At 42.2% G+C, this 18,557-nt stretch overlaps 1 protein-coding gene across 7 annotated transcripts in view; it reads right to left on the bottom strand.

Moving 5' to 3' along the window:
• Positions 1–18,557, bottom strand: part of LCP1 (lymphocyte cytosolic protein 1) — a 50,057-nt gene that overhangs the window by 9,538 nt on the left and 21,962 nt on the right. For all 7 annotated transcript variants that reach the window (XM_026790723.2, XM_074535436.1, XM_074535437.1 and 4 more), the window contains 7 exons: positions 11,283–11,372; positions 9,219–9,370; positions 8,395–8,524; positions 7,293–7,425; positions 6,621–6,702; positions 4,371–4,536; positions 1,169–1,311 (listed from right to left, as the gene is read on the bottom strand). In XM_026790723.2, coding sequence (XP_026646524.2) covers positions 1,169–1,311; positions 4,371–4,536; positions 6,621–6,702; positions 7,293–7,425; positions 8,395–8,524; positions 9,219–9,370; positions 11,283–11,349 — 873 coding nt within the window. In that variant the 5' untranslated portion in view covers positions 11,350–11,372. The remainder of the gene's footprint in view (positions 1–1,168; positions 1,312–4,370; positions 4,537–6,620; positions 6,703–7,292; positions 7,426–8,394; positions 8,525–9,218; positions 9,371–11,282; positions 11,373–18,557) is intronic.

Here is an 18,557-nt window from a genome sequence, read left to right as displayed (position 1 = left end):
CGAGTCTCCCTGTCTAGCTGTAGTCCCAGTGAATTATTTCAATAGTCCTAGTGAATTGAAACTCACAGAAAACTGCATTCTGGGCTATAGCAAATGTTGGGACAGAGGAGCACATAGCCTAGGTGAAGGAAAGATCAAGTGAGGAAAGATCAAGGGGAATTGGAAATGCTCAATCATCTTTCTCTACGTGTTTGAGTAAGGTCCAGGCTTTTCCAAACAAAAGTCAGGTCAAGAGTAATTTAGGGAGATTTGGAAAGGAGCTCAGCAATAGAGGCAAGGAACTGAAAATACAGTGTCTAATGCCCTGTCCAGAGCCAGCAGCCATTCCTTTCCCAGGCATCTGGTGTGCAGGAGCTGGCAGTGATAACTGGGAGGTTGCGCGGGGGCATGAACGGCCCTGGAATCCGGTTATCTGGTGAGGGGCGAAGGCCAGGGCCCCTGCGCATCAGAAAACAGCCCCCCTCGGCGGCTTTGGCCTCGGGCTGAGCTGGGGGGATAGCTCGGAGCAGCGCGGTGAGAGACGAATCAGGAGGCGACCACTTGCTGGGGGTAAACTGTCGGTTTATTACAGAAGAACCAACAAAGAGGGGAAAACACCCAGCAAATGGCCCCGAACAAGGGGCAGGAGAGGGTTTTAAGGGAAAAGGGGGGAAGAAGGCAGGGAAACCCGGCTATCTAATAGAAATACATATTTGGAGGTACGAAACATAACTGATACACTAAAGTAACCAACTGTTATAAATCATAGGAAGGGCTCCGGGGCTACAGCCAACCATACCTCCCAGAGAAAGGAAAATTCTCGAAACCTGGGAGGAGAAAAAGAGTGATTGACTGACCCCAAGGAGGAAACAACTTTCACTTTATAAGAGAAACCAAGGGAGGAGCAGTTTCATTTCCATAGCAACATAACTGGCAGGGTAGCAGCAGGAAGTAATACAGAAAATGGGGGGAGCAAACTAACGAACTTAAGAACACACCACAGCAGGAGGTCAGGAGAAAGAGAAGGAATACTACTAAGTGCAAAGGTAAACCCCAGTGAAGGCATTTTATGTACCCAGCTCCATGTGTTCAGCTGCTTGGAGTGGTTCAGTGTACAGCCCCTGTGTGGAGGGCAGGAATTTGGGTGTAGAGCTGCTGTTTTGCTTGTGTTGGTCAGTATTTCTCATACCTTGATGTCTGAGCTGAAGTTGTTGACTTTGTTGCATCCTGCATTTTCCAGATGATAGTTTGCCCATCTCAACAGCAGGTCCTCTGGAGACAATTTCATCAGATCCTCCAGGCTCTCTCCTTCTCTCAGAAGAGCAATCAAGGCTAAGCAGGAAAAAAAAATAAAAATAATGATGTGAATACTTGTCGAAGAAAATGTATAACTGTTTTCTCTCTTTCATGTTTTCCTGCCCTAGTTTGTAAAATGTGAGTTGTCAAAATGTTGCTAAAATTCAAGCTGGGTTAGCATGACAGAGGATGTAAACAGAAAAAGGGTCTCACCAATAGAGTCCAAGGTTGCAATTTGTGTATCTAGTAGTGGATCATATTCAAGTGGAAGACAATTTCAGTGTGGTCTAAGAACTGCCCATGAGTATAAAGGTCTTATCAACCCTCCCTGCAATGAGCAGGGACAACTTCAACTAAACCAGTTTGTTCAGAGTCCCATTTGACATGACTTCGAATGTTTCCAGGAATGGGGCATCTACCACCTCTCTGGGCAACCTCTGCCAGTGTTTCACCACCTTCACTGCAAAAAATTCCTTCCTCATATCCAGTCTAAATCTACCCTCTTTTGCTTAAAACCATTAACCCTTTTGCTATTGCAACAGGTCCCACTGAAAATTATGTAATCATCTTTCGCATAAGCCCCTTCAACCATTGAAGGCTGTGATAAGATCTCCCTGGAACCTTCTCTTCTACAGGCTGAACAATCTCAGCTCCCTCAGCCCACCTTCTTAAGAGTGCCCAGCACCCTGAGCCTTTCTGTGACCTTCCTCTGGACCCACTCCAACAGGTCCAAGTCTTTCCTGTGCTGAGCAGTGCAGAGCTGGATGCAGTGATGCTGAGCATAGGGGTAAGCTTGGAACGAAAATATGAACATAGGCGTTTTGCAGCTTAGATGGAAGAAATCTCAGTGACCTTCACACTGAAACGGGATTCACACAGGCATTCTGGAACACTTGCACATGACCTCATGGGCTTGTGGGCCAGCAGGGCTAATTCATCTGTCAATTCAGGAGATACTCTATTTACACAGACAAATTGATATTATGTTCACAAGAGGAGGAACAGGCAGGATGGGAGAATTGACCCTTGAAACTTGGACCATGAAAGGCTTTAGAATGAGTTTTGAAAAGAACTAACAAGGAAACTAACTATTAATGTGATTAAAAAAGGAGAATGTGTTACATTGCTCTGATTTTCTTCCAGTATCTTTTGTCAGACCTTGAAAGAATTATGGGTTGGCTACATAAAGGAAACAGTGGAGACAGACCATAACTAGAGATAATTACACAGATAATTTGATATAGGGTGCAATGGGGTTAAACTGGACCAGAGGGGGATAATAGAAGCATTTGAAAATAGACAGAGGATTTTATGAAGTGTTTTTGTCAGTGTTGACACTGCCAAAAGGCTGGAAGAAGGATTCTTGTGGAGTTGACTGTGGATTGATTTTTGGATTAATGTTTTCTCCTTTTTTTTTTGCATCAATTATCTTGGCACAAATACTTTCAACATACTAAAAATGTGAAGATGATAGTCAATAGGTGGCATAGTCAATACAGAGGATGATCAGGAAACCAGACAGAAGGAACTAGATGACAGTAATAAAAATGGAATGCAATTTAATAGTGCCATGTTCAAAGATCTTCTCTGGGGAATTAATATGAATAACTGCTATTAGCTGAAAGCTTATATGAACGAAGGATGAGAACCTGAGTGGATTAGATGTCTTCTAAGCTACTCTGAGCCACCACTTGATACGACATGGGGAAAATCCAATGAGATATTAAGTGCATCCTAGGTAATTCCCATAGAGGTTGGGATGTATTACTGCCGTGATATAATGTGCTCATGACAGTTCATTGGAAATACACGGTCTCATGTTCAAGAAAGGGGAGTTCTACCTGAAACAGCTGCAGAAAAGGGCTATGAGGGAAAGAGAGAACCTGAAAAAAATCAGAATTTTCTTGGCTTGTCTAGCCTTAGATGAAGTCTTAGATGAGAAGTGAAGGAGAAAATACCACAAAGGGAAAAAATAGCAAATAAGCAGGGCAAGGCTACCTACAAAGGAATGGGAACTGGCGGCTCTGGCAATGAAAGGGACAGAAATGTGAAAGGGGTGAGGCAATGAAGGTAACACCTGCACAGAAACTGGAGGAAAGAAGTGTCACTGTTGGGTGAGGGACTGTCCAGAGGCATGGGGAACAAAGCAGCAAGATGAGGTGCTTTGTGGGCTGCAAGTACACCCGCAGCCTTCGTGATGAAGCTACTTCATGGAGAATTTTGGCATTGGTGAGACACACCTGGAATGCTGGGTCCAGTTTCTGGCTCCCCAGTATAAAAGAGACATTGACAAACTGAAGCCAGTTTAGTGGAAGGACACAAAAATGTTTGGATGGAAGTTTGTGATATAAGGGAAGAGGATGAGAAAACTGGGACTATTTAGCCTGGAAAAAGGTTTGAGAGGGGAGCAAGTATTGTCTTCAACTATTATAGAGAGGCCAGATCTGCATTTTTCCAGTATGCACAGGAAAAGTATGAGGAGCTGTGGACACAAGGTGCCAGAAGGGAAATTCCAACTAGATTCTAACTAGGAAAAAAAAAAAAATCAGAGCAAGAGTGGTTGGGCTCTGGAACAGGCTGCCCAGAAAACACAGGAAAAGGCCCTGAGCTACCTCATCTGACATTAAGATGTTGTACTTAAGATGTTGTATGGGTGAAAGCAGGTGGCTGGATGGGTGAGTCAGATCTCCAAGGTGCACCTCCACAGGTTACTTCCAGCCTAAATTATTCTATGGTTCTATAATTATGATCTCACAAAGAAAGATGTTCGGCAATCAAGAGCAAGAAGGAGTCAAGCTTCCTGAATGCAGATTTGCTTATCCCAGATTTAGCATCAATACACCAATATACTTGGACGCAGACCACCATTCCTGACCCAATGAGTATGAAAAGGCTCTGAACACACAACTCTGCAGAAAGCCTTCGACTTCTGAGTGCAGAAGCTTGTGAAAAGCAAGGAAAATTAGACCAGTCAAAAAAACAGACAACAAATACTTGAAGAAAAAAATTAAAATCCAGTTGTTTTTTTTAATAGCTTTATCCTAAAGCCTCTGCAGTGACGACAGTGGGGCACTGAAAGGAAGAGCCATACACACCTTCATTCCTGCTGATCTCTATGTCAGCAAAGAGTCCAATTTTGATGACTTGCCACAATAGACCCAGAACCAGGTAAGGTTTCCCTTCTTTTAAGTCTTCAGCTCCAATGTTAACAACATGGCACCCAATGGCTGAAGCAGAGTTCAGGGCTAGGTTCAGATTTTCCTAGAAAAAGATGAGAACTTTTGAATGATGCAGAACTTGAGAGCTGAGGCTACAGGAAGGGAGCGCAGCCAAAATGAGTGGAATCTGCAGGCAGATTCACTGTAAATGCATTTAAGCACACAGAACCATGTCTTTCCTGAGGCAGTGCTCCAGGTAGGTGCTCTGGGTGCTCACCAGAGGGTAATACAAGGACAGAACCACTTCCCATGACCTGCTGGCCACAGTTCTTTTGATTCAGCCCAGGATACATGTCTGGCCACAGCAAGCAGGGCAATGCAGACTCTCCTGGGGATTTACAGGCACATTCTGGGTCTCAACACAAAGACAGAATGGATCTCATTTTGGCAGAAGTGGCCAATGTCAGGTCACAAGGCACTGGAGCTCAGGGCATACAGCTACATTCACAGTGATGTCCTGGCTCAATGCTGGTTACCCAGGACAGGCTCTCCCCAGGCCTATTGCTCGAGCTCATGTTCAAGTACAGACGTAGCTTCAGCATGGGACAAACCCTCCTCTGCTCAGTGCTGCACACGGGGGGGGGGGGGGGGGGGGGGAGGAAAGGAGCTACAGCCCCATCAACTGGCAGATATTCCAGGCTTGCCTCTCCCTGAGCACTCTGCAAAAGCCCTGATACCTAGGATACAAGTAAGCTGCTAGCTGGCAGTGTTTGCAAAGAACACGCTGTCCCAGGAATCAGTGTGAACAAACCTGATGAGTTTTTAGCCTTGCAGTTCAGCCAAGGTCAGAACTGGTAATATCTGGACATTTTCTTTTTGAACTTTGGAGTATGGACTCCTGGTTTGGGAGCATGCAGAGGAAGCTGAGGGATTCAGTGATTCACAGTGACAGGCAGAAATAAAAGTGGTATTTCAGGAACATTATTATGTTCCTTAGCCATTTCCTGTCCATTTAAAATAGAGGGAATAAAAAAATCTGATCCTTAGGTCTACCACTATACAAAAAGGTGGCTTTGTAAACAGAGGGCAAGCAAGGCAGGCAAAGAGGCCTGGAAAATATAATTTATCACACAGCTTTGCAGTTTTTCACATGAATTTCAGCACTGCTGTCATGACAGGGAGATCTGATTAGATATAAAATGCAGAGAGAGACATAGTGTAAATTCTCATAAGCTAGAAAAAATGGACCATTTCAAATTAATTGCCTTTTCTCCAGCAGACAGTTGTAAAAGGGTTAAGTTAAAGTGGAAGCTGTATTGATCAAATCATGTCTACATGTGACAGGGATTGATCTGAGCTGCATCATTAAGTTATGCTGCTGACCAAAATGATTAGAACTGAAAAACGAGGTATACAGCATAAAAATCCAATTTAATGGCTTCTGAGCTTACTCGAGTCTGGCTAATGTTCCATCAAATCAGAGTAGCTGAGGGCTAAACTGGATTAGGTTCATATCTATTCCATATATCTATTTATATTCTGTACCAGGTACATAGATATTGATAATATAAAAATATCTCTCTACATACTGCTGTGTGAGAAGCACAATAAACTTTAAGTAGTGAAAATTAACACCCTTTTTGCCCATTTAAACAATCATAGATATGTGCATGTGATAGAAATAAAGAAGGGATTCAGTATTCAAGGTGAAACACTGGCTTGTAAAAGGCATGCAACAGCAATGGTCCAATTCCAGGCATGTTGCACTGGCACTTCCAGGGTCACAGTTAGTATTTTGGTGAGGACATCAGACTGCAACAACAGCAGTGTGAGTTCAGGTCCATTGCCATGCCTTAAAAGAGGGATTCAGCCTTCTGAGAGATACTCCAATGGCAACTGGTCACTGTATTATCTCTGTGCTCTTGCATTCATAGAGCATCTACCACAAAGCATCTAAAGCTCTGATCTGGTGAACATTATTCACTGTGTTTGGTTAGTCAGGTTGCTCATATGTGCGGAAAGAAATGTAAATATAAGTCTTTGTGTTTTTATGACACGGACCTGAGCATCTCACTGTGCCGCAAAAAACTTTGCCTGACTGTGTTGGGCAGAACCAGCCTTTCCTCTAAGTGATTACACAAAAGCATCCTAAGGGGAAAAGCTAAGGATTTTGCTGTGTTTGAGTACCTGTATTGTGAAGGGTGTGAGTTTCTTTTTGTTGATTGTTCTCTCATCAATGGTATCTGGCACTGAAAAGTTGATCATCTTACTGGAAATAAAAGAAAAAAATAACAAGAAATACATTAAGCTGTATGTGCACAAAATACAAGTTTTCTACATTGCAGGACAAGTCAAAGAGCTAGAGAGTTACTTAACAAAAACAGATTATCACCCTCTGCTTCTACATCTATACACATAGGCACACACTCAATACTTAAGCATTTATTATGGGCTACATACAGATTGTACTATAGGTACAATGAGGCCAAGAATGCCACAAGGTGAAGTTGTATGAGAAGTTTATTGTGCAGAAAATGTCTGTGGAAGCACTCACTATTTTGTGCTGCCTTGTGTGAAACACCAAAAGTCCTTGGGCAAAAATAAAACCAAGAAGCTCCTCAAATTTCACTTACTTCATCTAATTGTAAGTGTCTAGAGGCAAGAAAAAATTCTCATTAAGCATGAAATATGCTTTATATTTCTGAAGATAAAAGAAGCACAAAACCCTAGTATTATCAATGCCCTGAGTCTGCAAACACTCCTGAGTTTCATGTAAATTCAGCAGGTTCATTTTGAACAGAAATGTGAGTTTTTGCAGACTCATGGCTCCCATTTGTGAGAAGGAAAGGTATCATTTACCAAAGCACTATGCCATCACCGACCGCCTGGAAGAGGTCATCTGTCTCTGGATTCATTGGCACCACGTGCTTGCAGTCGGGATCCTTCTCAAGGGCTTTGTTAATCCAGTTGACAAAGGCATATTTTTCTTCCTCTGTGGACACAACGTCAAATCCATCAGTTTGCTGTGCAGTGCCTCTACCATCGTTTTACTGACACAGGCAGAACTCCTGGGGGAGCCTTTGCCACCAGTGTGACTAATCAACAAAACCCTGCATGGAAGAGGCTCTCAGGAGACCAGCAAAGGAGCTGAGGGCAGCAATGGGCTTGAGCTGGTTAATACTCCCTCAATACCCTTCTCACTCACTGGGGGTTGTCTGGGTCAGGAGATCAGGCATATTACAGAGACTGGTAATGAAGTCCACGTGCTTCTAATGTGTGGTGCAGATGTTAAGCTCTGCAAGTGGTACTTTGTGCTTTCACTGTAATTTGAATGCAGTGTTGTACCACTCTGCTAAACAGAAATCCCACATAACTTCAAACAATTCTGTATTGCACATTACACCCTCTTCATGTGGAATATCTAGAAAAGCCTGGCTAGGACTGGGCTCTGACAAAGAGCATTCAGAGGGTAATGGGCAGATGTGCCTGTAGCTCAGCAGGGCTGAAGCACAGCTATCCTGTACCAGCAGCAACTCACATGGCTCCCAGTAACTCCCAGAGGAGGTGCCCTCTGGGATGAGGATGGATGGAGCCCTTGGAAGCATCCTCTGTTCTCCCTTCCCCAGAAAGTCAGTCCCCAACTGCTGTCCCTGCACAAGATTGCCAAGGGTAGGATCTCCTCCCCATGGAACTGCTTCAGAGTGGGTTGTGCCCAGGAGCTAACAACAGCAACCAACTTTCAGCTTGGAGAAATGGGCTGGGAGAAAAGCCCCGATGGAGTTGTAGCCTCCATGGGAAAAAGTCAGGAACTACCAGGTTGCAAGGAGAGTTTACAGAATGAGTGCCTGCTAAAATGCGCAGTGAAATGGGCTATCAGCAGTGGGGAACCTCCCTGGTGAGCAGGGGCAGCAGTGGGCAGGTGTTTGTGCTGCTGCTGTCAGGGAGGGCCAGGTGCACCCACCTGAGTAGGAGTGCTGGGTGCCAGCACTGGACTGCTCCGACGTGCCACCGATGGCACAGATCCCCTCCTTCTTGTTGATCTGCTTCCGGAATGACTTGGCAACATCATCACTCTTCAGGTCTTGGAAAATCTTTCAAGCGTGAGAGAGGATTTTAGAGTTTTGGAGAATTAAACCAAGCTAAAAGAGTGATCTCTTGGGCCAGGAGACACATTCTCATTGCTTCATGAATAGGGAAGGGCAGCTTTAGTATTTTCAGTGGGTTTCTGGGTATAATCTGTGTATCATCTGCTGAGGTACAAAAGGATTCAACTCAGCTTTTATGCTTTCAAATCAGGGAACAAAGATCAGTTAGGTAATAAAAATGTTACTTTGGAGAACAGCAGTTTGGTTTTGAAGAAAGAGCAAGTAAAAACCTACTTTGCCATCCCATGGGAAATTCCACTATTTTAGCATTTGCTTTTGACCCAATTCAGACCAGAAAAATAAGTTTTTTGATTAAAAAGTGCCCCATGAAGATTTCAGTTTCAATCTGCTTACACTTTCTGTAATCATCTAGCCAGAACATCATCTTTTTTTTAGTGTATAACTGAAAAACTGTATCTTGCTGCATGAACCAAACTGAAAGATATGACATTTATGCAATGAGCAGCTGTATTCACATAAATTGTCCAGTAAATTGCAGAATTTCTAGTTTGATTATTTTCTGATTTCAGCTTTTCCGGAGAGGAGACTCATTGGATTAATGAGGTGCCCATGAGACCCTGTGCTTGTGCCTCTGCTGTGCCCTGGAGATCACCCTGAGTGACTGAAATAAATTACTTACTGAAATAAATTCATCAAAACTGATCCTGCCATTCCCCGTGGTTGTCAGACTCTGAATGAGTTCTCTGGCTTTGTATCCTGGGAGAGGGAGATTGGCAGCCTTCAACACCTCTGTTAAATCATTGGTATCGATGAAGCCATTCCCGCTGATATCTGCAAAGATTAAAGCAAACTTTTACTTTCTACATCCAGCCCAGTGACATTTTCTGCACAAAAAGGCTGATTTTGTTTTATCCAAGGAAAGGTACATTATAGACAAAGATTTGTTGTCTTGAAATCTGGTATTTTCAATTGCTTTGGTGTTATTCACACTCAAGAAAGAATTACAATCCCTTTTTAATAAACAAAACCTCACAGTGTTGAATTTATATGTTTAGACATATAAATATCTTAACAAAGCTGGGTTTAAATGGATATAATTGCTATTCTAAGGTTTACACACTAACAAATGTGATCTATAAGGGAAGCATCCAGTTCACAGAACAGCTAAAGAAAATAAAGTTGACACAATACACATATGCACTTATCCATAGATATAATTTGTGATTTTGGCCTGTTTTCTGGATCTAATTACATCAGAAGTAGGCTGGAACTGCATATGGTCATCCTCAAAATAAAAACTTCTGTGTTTCTCTGGGATGGTGCTAACATGAATACTCCTGCTGAGCTTCCTGCAAGTATTTGGTAGAGAAGATCACCAATACAGGTGATGAGATGATTTGATGAGAAGACGACCAATACAGGTTTATAATCCTTTATTCTCCACTTAGTGAAAAACTTCACAGATAAAAAAAAGCAAACTGAGTTCATCACATGGAGAGTTTCTGTTCAAACGCTGTGGTTATGACACAGATAAATACATATATAGTTACATGGTGTATATATATGTGTATATATACATGTGTATATATATATATATATATATATATATATATATATACGCTTATTTATATTTGGCTTTTAAGTATCTGTGTCTTTCTTTTTCTGCAGGCTTCTTTGCCCCATCCTGGAAGCTGAGGTGATTTCAGAGCAGTGTGAGCTGACTTCCTGCATAGGAAGTTGCAATTTGAGTCACACGCTACAAAAAGACACTCAGCTCTCAGCATCAGTAGCAGGATTAACAAGGACTGCAAAGAGCATCCCATCCATCTCACCATGGCATGGAACAAAAGGATCTGGACTTGGAGAGGGAAATGTCTGGGAGAGGAATAAGAGCTTCCTTCCAGCCTTTGGGGGACCAACCAGATGTAGTAGAAGGTGTCCCTGCCATGGCTATGGGGTAGGAACTAGATAATCTTTAAGGTCCCTTCCAAGCCAAACCATGCCAGGATTCTGTGATTTGCCTTCTCAGGGCATTGGGTGTATGGGACACTCAGACCAGATTTTTAAGATTGACAGACTAGACTACTGTGTGTTCAGAAATCAACCTGAATCAGCAAGGACAGCTGATGAGTGCATAATCCAGTGAGGCTGATAGGAGTTAAGTGAGCTGTGAGAAGCACAAAGTCATTTTCTTAGAATTTGGGTAGACAGTGATGGGTCCATGTGACTTTAAAGGAGACAGATCAAATGAGATGTCAAAGGTTTGGAAAGAAAACACACAGTAGAAATATGGGGATTGAAAGGTCATTGTGAAGGGATTACAAATTTTTTATCCATTTGCACATTTGTCCTCTCCACATTCTTCCTTCCCACAGGGAATATTCAATTTACATTAAAATAAAACATTTTTTGCCTTCCAAATAATTTGTCATGAATAAACAATATTCTTGGGAAAATGCTTGAGAATATTTCCAACATGGTTTGCTGTACATCTTTTGCGGGGTTTTTTTGTAAGTCCTGCTGGAGCCCCAACATCCCCTGTGCAAGAGGCCAGTGCTCTGCAGTGAGCTGATGTGGTTTCATCTGGGAGGCCTGCAGTGGCAGGAAAAGGGCTTTCTGTGGCTGATGTGTGATCAGTGCTGGAACAAACTCCATTTCCTCACAGCTGGCCAGTCAGATCATGAGAAAAGAGCTGGCCACAGGTTCACACCTCAGCAGTGCCTCTGCTGCTGGCTGCACTCACCAACTTTGCTGAAGGCCTCCCGGAGCTCTGCCATCTCCTCCTCGGAGAAGTGTGCTGCCGATGCCATCCTGACTTCTGTGAGGGGCAGGTCTGCAAGGAGAAGACACTTGTTTCATTTGGTGCTTTATGAGTTTGCAGCTGTGATGAAACAGAGAGAGGTTTTCACTTGGGTTTTCAAAGTCTTGGAGCTGCTCGCCATAGCTGACAACACAGCTCCTCTCTGTATCCTGAAATCAAGCGAAGGGATAAAATCCTGTGGAGATGAGACACAATTCCATGTCCCTCCTGTTGTTTTGCCAGGCCCTGCTCAAAATTACAACAGTTTTATTTATACTAATTTAACTGGAATTAAATCCTACCTCTGCTGACTTTCATTTCTCATGGAGAAAATTGACTAAATGGTGCTGGTTCTTGTTATTCCCCCTTGGAAACTCAATTATCCAGTCCTTTCTTCAGCAGTGCTGGCAGAGAAGCAGCCCTGGGTGCTTCCCAGGGCTCTGGGATGGAGCCAGAACCTCAGGGGACATTTGCACCACATACCTTTGGGTACCTAATGAGGAAGCTGCTCACCCTGACAAGGTGGAGAGATTGAGAGAAGCTCCTTCACAAGGTGCTCAGAGCACCAGGTCTGGCTTCCCAAAAGTCAGCCGCTTCTCTCCCTGGATATGTGGGAGTTTAAGGATTTTCCTCCCAAGGTGCCTAAGTTAGTGCCTGAGGCTGTGTGGCTTTAGGAATGTGTGGCCAGAAGGAGTTTTCCTGTCTTTCCTCTCATCAAAGATATAAAACAGGAGCAAGGATTAGACTTTCACTTTACAGGCACTTTCCTTAATAATCAGGAAGGGAAAGTTCAGTTTCTTTTATGGCATCACTAAATACACTGCCAGAAGATGCACATTATCCCCATCTGCCTTTCATGCACCTACTGTCCCTTGAATATATTCATGAGGAAACTGTTCAGGAGACAGACTATCTATTATTCTATATTTGTGAGAATGACTATAGTGTCCTATGTCTCTTTAAGTATTAATTAACCAAACAACTATTTAAAATAGAATAGAATGGAAACCTGAGCTGATCCTGGGAAGTAGTTGCAGTAGATACAGTAATCAAATGAGGGGAAAAAAATCAGAAATGTGCCATTCCCAAACAAAAATTCACACTGCACAATTTTAAAAAAACCCTAGGTTTGCAATTTGTGTAAAAACACAGAGTTATGTACAGCCTATTTGGGCTTCAGAGTCAATGCTTTGCAGAACTCATGCATAGATTCCTTGTGTCTGTGAAAACCACTATGGACACGGCTTTGAAATAAACCAAAAGTAACTCATGTGGTTAACTTGTCTGCTGTCTCCCAGTAGTACCATGCACCCTTTTCCTGCCTAATCACTGTGGTTTTAGGATGAGTCCATGTGATGAGTCTATTCACTCTGACCTTGATAACTAGAGGAGTGCAGCAGAATCCATGATGCCATTGCTCTTGCAGTTGGTTCTAACCACCCTACTTTCAAGGATTACCTTCAAAAACCCCTATGATCCACTAGCAATGTGAGCTATGTATGTTAGGGTAAAGTTACATCCATAGTCTTCCCCCAGTCTGTCCTGGTATCTTTCCTGCCTCTGATTTCTCACTGCCAATCTTTTTCTGTTGCTTGCTCGGTGTTTTTACAAATTGTGGGTTAACTAAAATGCAGCTGGACACGTGAAAATCTTACACTATCAGCCAGAAAGCCCATATTCCACTGCAAGGTCATTCTTTCTAGTCCACTCACTTGATCAAGCAATATAATTTGTAACACAACTTTTAATAGCATGAAGACTGTTCTAGGCTTAAGAGGTAGGAAACATTACAGGTTTTTGCCTATAACATTACTTTTGCAAAGTAACCTTGAGAAAAAAGTATCACCAACATAAAATGGCATCTTCCAGCTTGCATAAGAAGTTGTGACCTCTGATATGTAATTAAGTAATCTGTTAAGCACAAAGAATCCTATTAGAAGTACATATGTTTACATATGTGGACATTTATACTAATAATAATAGGATGAAGGGCATAGCTGTAATGGCCTCTTTTGATTTCTTTATGTCAGTATTATCTACTGACATAAAGAAACCAAGGTAACTAAGGTTGTGAAGGTAACCACACTTAGCTGAGCAATCAGATCCATCTCAGGTGCACACCAAGAATGAGAATTGGTTCTCCATCACCTGAGGGGTGGTTCTCCTCGGGTGACAGAAGGATGGTCACTGCCTGCTCCAACGCACAACTGAGCTTCTTGTACAGTTTCACCCTCACAGCACCTCTTGACTTCAGCCTGTCAGTTCCAGTATCTAAATCCACTGGGTTTGCTGGTTAATACCCCACTGTGGTTTCACAACACTGAGATTCAGAAAGGCACCAGAATTTTCAGATTTAAAGGCTTCAGAGTTATTCCCAACAAAAAAAAAATCAGTCACTTTTTAAATTGCTCAAGTAGGAAAACAAAACATAAGGAAATCAAGTGAGTGAAAGTCCAAAGCTTCAGCAACACACCGCAAAAATGGAGAAAAATCCCCTTTCAAAAAGCCACTTTTCAGTATTTAAAATGCTTATTTTGCTTAAATCATTAAATGGTAATATTGAGGCACAGAGAGGTGTAAAATGCTTCTGGATAGTAGCAGCAGAGGTCAGGCCTAATATTTTTACTGATTTAACCAGCCAAGAGTAGAGCCATGTGCTTCTAGAGCTCAATCTCTTTTAGCACTTCACCATCCCCCATGCAAACTGAAAATACTTTGGGCATCCAACAATCCCGGGTGAATAGTTCAATCACTGATAACTCACAAGGCATTGTAAGCACAGAGTGCAATGCTTCACTCCAAACTGTTTGCAAATTCAGTATGACCAGGCAGATGCAGAGAAAAAATGCAGAGGGTGATATAAGAGCAAAGGAGAATATGCGGATGAGCAATGATGATGAGCAATGTGAACAAGTTGAAAGAGCTCCTTTGGAGGGAACATGTGTTGAGAAGCCACCTGAGGAAGGAGCAAAGGGAAAACCAGGCAATGGCTTTGAGCAAAGTGATGTATGGCTAGAAGCAAAGAGAAAAGCTGGCAGGGGAGAGGTTTGCAAGACAGAGGGGAGTTTGCTGTCGACTGAAGACAAACAGCTTAGCTGCCAGCACAGATGAGATATTGAAGATCAGGAGCAGCTGGGAGGAAGGATCTTGAACTTGGTGTGATGGAAGATCAGTGAAAGAGCTGAAGTGTCTCAGGGAGAACGAGGTGAAAGTGAGCACATGCTTAGATGCTGAGGCAGGATGCTGAGGAGGGGAAGACACCTCCCTGGGTCAGTGCAAGCAAGGCAGTGGAACTGCCAACAAGAAATAAATGGAAGGTAATAAACATTCAGAAGGAAAATAGAAAACTCCCTGAGACAGTCTGAGATTCAGATGGCTTCAGGACATCCAGATTACAACATTGCCTGGAAGCAACACTTCTTTCTAGTTTGGCAAGGAGCATAAACCCACTATTGCAAAAGCAAAACAAAGTTGTGTAAATACACTCTTTCCTCCCGAGAAGATTGCTGAGTTACCAGTTGGTGGAAAAAAGGGAAGAGGTTCTCACATAAGCTGCTGAGAATACAAGCAAACTGGTACCAAAAGAGCTTCTAGCAAAGCATTCCCTTCCCTGCCATCATTTCCAACCAATATGTCACAGCCATGCCCTAAAGTTTCCTTGTATTTGACCTTATCCTCAGAAGAACCTATGACCACACTGATGTTTTAAGAGATCTAATAACAAACTATTTTTGAACTGGAATATAAAGGAAGAACTAAAATAATCTTAAACCTGAACATAATTGCTAAATTGAAACATGTGGATATTGATGTTCTTCCATTTTCTTTTCAATTTTGAAGCCATACTCAGAGGAGCTGCCTGGTTATGCATTGCTTGGCAAAGTGTACACCCACCATGCACTATAAATAATAAATGGCAAAGCCATTAAAACTTCAAAGTTTCCAAGACTTGTATTAAATGGTTACCTTGTTTGATATTTTTCTCCACTGCTCTGGTGTTTAAGCTTTGTTGCAAGCAAGGCAATGAAAACCTTGAAGACCTGAAATGGCACTTCACAGATAGACATAAAGTTGTACCTTTCCCCAAAGCAAAAAAGCACATTACATGGAACAACATTGCCTTTCACAAGCATATTTAGTTAGGAACAACTTAACTGTGAATTTGGTTTCAAGAAAGTCAATAACACTACTAAAATTTACTCACTTTCTACCATCAGGGGTTTGCTTTGTTAATGCACTGGTACTTTGCTAATTATATGATAACTTGTCTGGCTGTTGGAGAGGGGCATGACACATGTTCCCTGGCATATATAAATTTCCTACTATCGTCTCTTCAAACTTGCTTATTTTTTTCTGAAATATGATGAAATAAGAGGCATTGGCTGTTGCAAAACAGCTGTCAGCTGTTCCACGGGGCAATGTGAGACTCTCCCCCTGCACACACAAAACTCTGCCTTTCACTTTGCCAGAGCTCATAGCTCTAACTCCTTTTCTCTTTCTTATCTCACTCACAAGTTCAATTTCCAACATCCGGCTTTCTGTAGGGATGGAGAATACTTCCCCAGCTCTCTTCTGCAATAGACTTTCCCTCCCAGCTGACATCAAAGAGGCAGCCCCAGCAATCCTCCCCCACAGCACAGCCTGCACTGGATCATGCCACCAGCAGGGAGGATTGAGAGAAGAGTCCTTAGAATTGTGCAGAAACTCTTGTGACAGATCTGAAGCATCTTGAAGGCCAGAAAAATACAACGGAAAACACGAGTTATCTCGGACATATTCAATATTTGTCCCACATTTATTGCACCTTTGCATACCTGCCTATTCCTGGTCACTCTTCAGAATATCCCTGATAGGATATTCCTCCCCAGAAATATTTCCCTCTACCTTTCTCTCAGAAGATATCACACATATGTCCATATATCCATATGCATTTCTGTCCAAATGATTTGTCTCAGCTGATTCCTACAGTGTGGAAGGCTGAGGAGGAGACAGAGGAGATTGAGCTAGATTGTGATTCTTTCCTTCTGAAGACAAGTTTTTGCCATTTTAATTGTTACTAAAGGGTGAGAAAAAGATAAACGATACAGTAGATCTCATGTTGAAAGAAGAATCAAGGCTACAAAACTACAGCAGCGTGGCCTAGAAGTTCCTCAATTTGAAAGCTTCATCTTGTGCTTATCAGCAAAAATCTTTGACTAAAACGCAGCAGGCAAAGCCATCTTGTTGGCAATCAGCCAAACATGTTCTTTAGCATAATCCAGAATAGCTCATCTCTCAATTAAACTTCAGTCTCAGCATATTTGCTACTATCATGCTTTTCTCCTACATATTTATTATTCGCTGTTATTTCTCTTACAGTTCTGATCAAAATAATGTACTTAGATCCCTACACCAGCAGGGTGATCCACACTGCACCCACAGCAAAATAGGATAGCAGCTTTAATGCTGAATTGAAGTGAGCTGCCAGTGATCATTTGCAGCGATAGCTCAGGGGTACCCAGCCTCCTTAGACAAACAAACAATCCCATCGATGTCCTTTATCCTTGTTTGGTGTCACAGCTTCCAGGCACACAGAGTGGATCGGTTTTTTGTGACAGCTTTTTTTCTGCTCATGATGCAAGATGAAAACCAGAGTTCATACCTCTCTTCCATGCTGGTGGGTTACTCAGACAGCTGCTCACTACGGCTGACAATATCAGCAAACACAAACGCATTTGGAACCTCATGCCAATTAGACACATGCCTTACACAAGGACTTTGAAAATCATTTAAGAAGCACGAACTGCAATCTTTCAAACACATGAGGTGACTTTTTCATGCACAACATGAAAAAAAGTTAGTTTTTCATGTTATGCATGTTGGGCTCTGACACTTTCCCTACTGAAATAACTATAGATAAATAAGAATATTTTTTAAATTTCCTCAAAGATGCTGAGCTAAATTTTAAATCCTAAAGAAGACAGAAACATCCTCTGTTAACAATGGGTAACTTGGATCACAGTACCTTCAGTTTGGGTGGCATCTTGCTGTTTAAATCAGCATTCAAGACACCAAGAGGAGTCTTTCTGCAGATATGGCAAATACTTCCTCCCTAGTACATTACAAAGATTCATGATTTAGCCCACAATAAATGACAATCTTCGCCTCAAAGGTTTTAAAAAAGACTGGTGTCTGCAACAGCAAATCTTGCCATGTATGTAAGCACTGGGATTATTAAGATGTTGTACTTTATCTGGTTTTCTTTCTTATACAATTTGAAAAAAACAATACTGAGAAAATACATTTATCACTGTGCAGAAGGAACGCAGCAATGCCCATGAGTAATTTGTTAATGTTCCATTTCCTAAAGGACCTTATTTGTCAGTGTGATGCCTCAGTCCTAAATCAAATCCTGGTCAACAGTAAGGAAGGGAAGATCCACAGGGTCTGGAAAGAGATGGAGATCTCTTTCCAATATACCACTCAGTGGCAGGGAGGGATAATCCTTCCAGAAAATTAAGACACTGAAAAAGCAGAGTTCTGAACCTATAAATACTCTCCTTATGTGTCTTGTATCTATAAGATACATCCTACTAGGGAGATAGCATTTAGGTGTAAATTAGTTTTCAATCAAAGTCTGTACAATTTTTCTTTAAAAAAAAAAAATTGATCCAGTACCCTACCTTTCTTGTTGAGTCACTTATCTTTCTCATCTCTTTATCAACACAGGCTAGCTGGCTTTAAAGTGAGAATATTTTTCCATAGATAAAGGAACATTTTGATTCTCAAACTGACAAACTGTTTCAGTCATTCAACAGGTGTCCCATTTGGCATGGAAACCCCTGTCCCACCCAGTTCCATCTTCCCAAAGGTGGGAGAAGAGGAGAGCATCTGCAGGGTCTGCTTTGGATGTAGGTATGAGAATCTATCACAGCATAGATGGGCTGGCAGATGGGCATAAAACCTTGGAGGGACAGATAGAATCTTCTCTTCCTATTCCTGTGTGCTTCAGCCTGAGGGTGAGGGGTCAGGTCGTGAAGTACTGACCCAAATGTGCTGTGGCAGCCTGGTAACTGATGCAAGAAAGAGAGAAGACAGCCTCTGCTTCCAGATCATTTGCAGGAAAACAGTTCCTCTGCGCACGGAAAATATTAAAAACATGTTCCAGCTGTAAAAAGGAGGTTTTAAGATACAATCACATTTTTGCATTTGCCTGGTTCCACAAGGATTTATGAATCT

This window comes from Zonotrichia albicollis, chromosome 2, assembly GCF_047830755.1.
Source record: "Zonotrichia albicollis isolate bZonAlb1 chromosome 2, bZonAlb1.hap1, whole genome shotgun sequence".
Lineage (NCBI taxonomy): Eukaryota > Metazoa > Chordata > Aves > Passeriformes > Passerellidae > Zonotrichia > Zonotrichia albicollis.
This window is presented reverse-complemented; position numbering and strand designations above follow the sequence as displayed.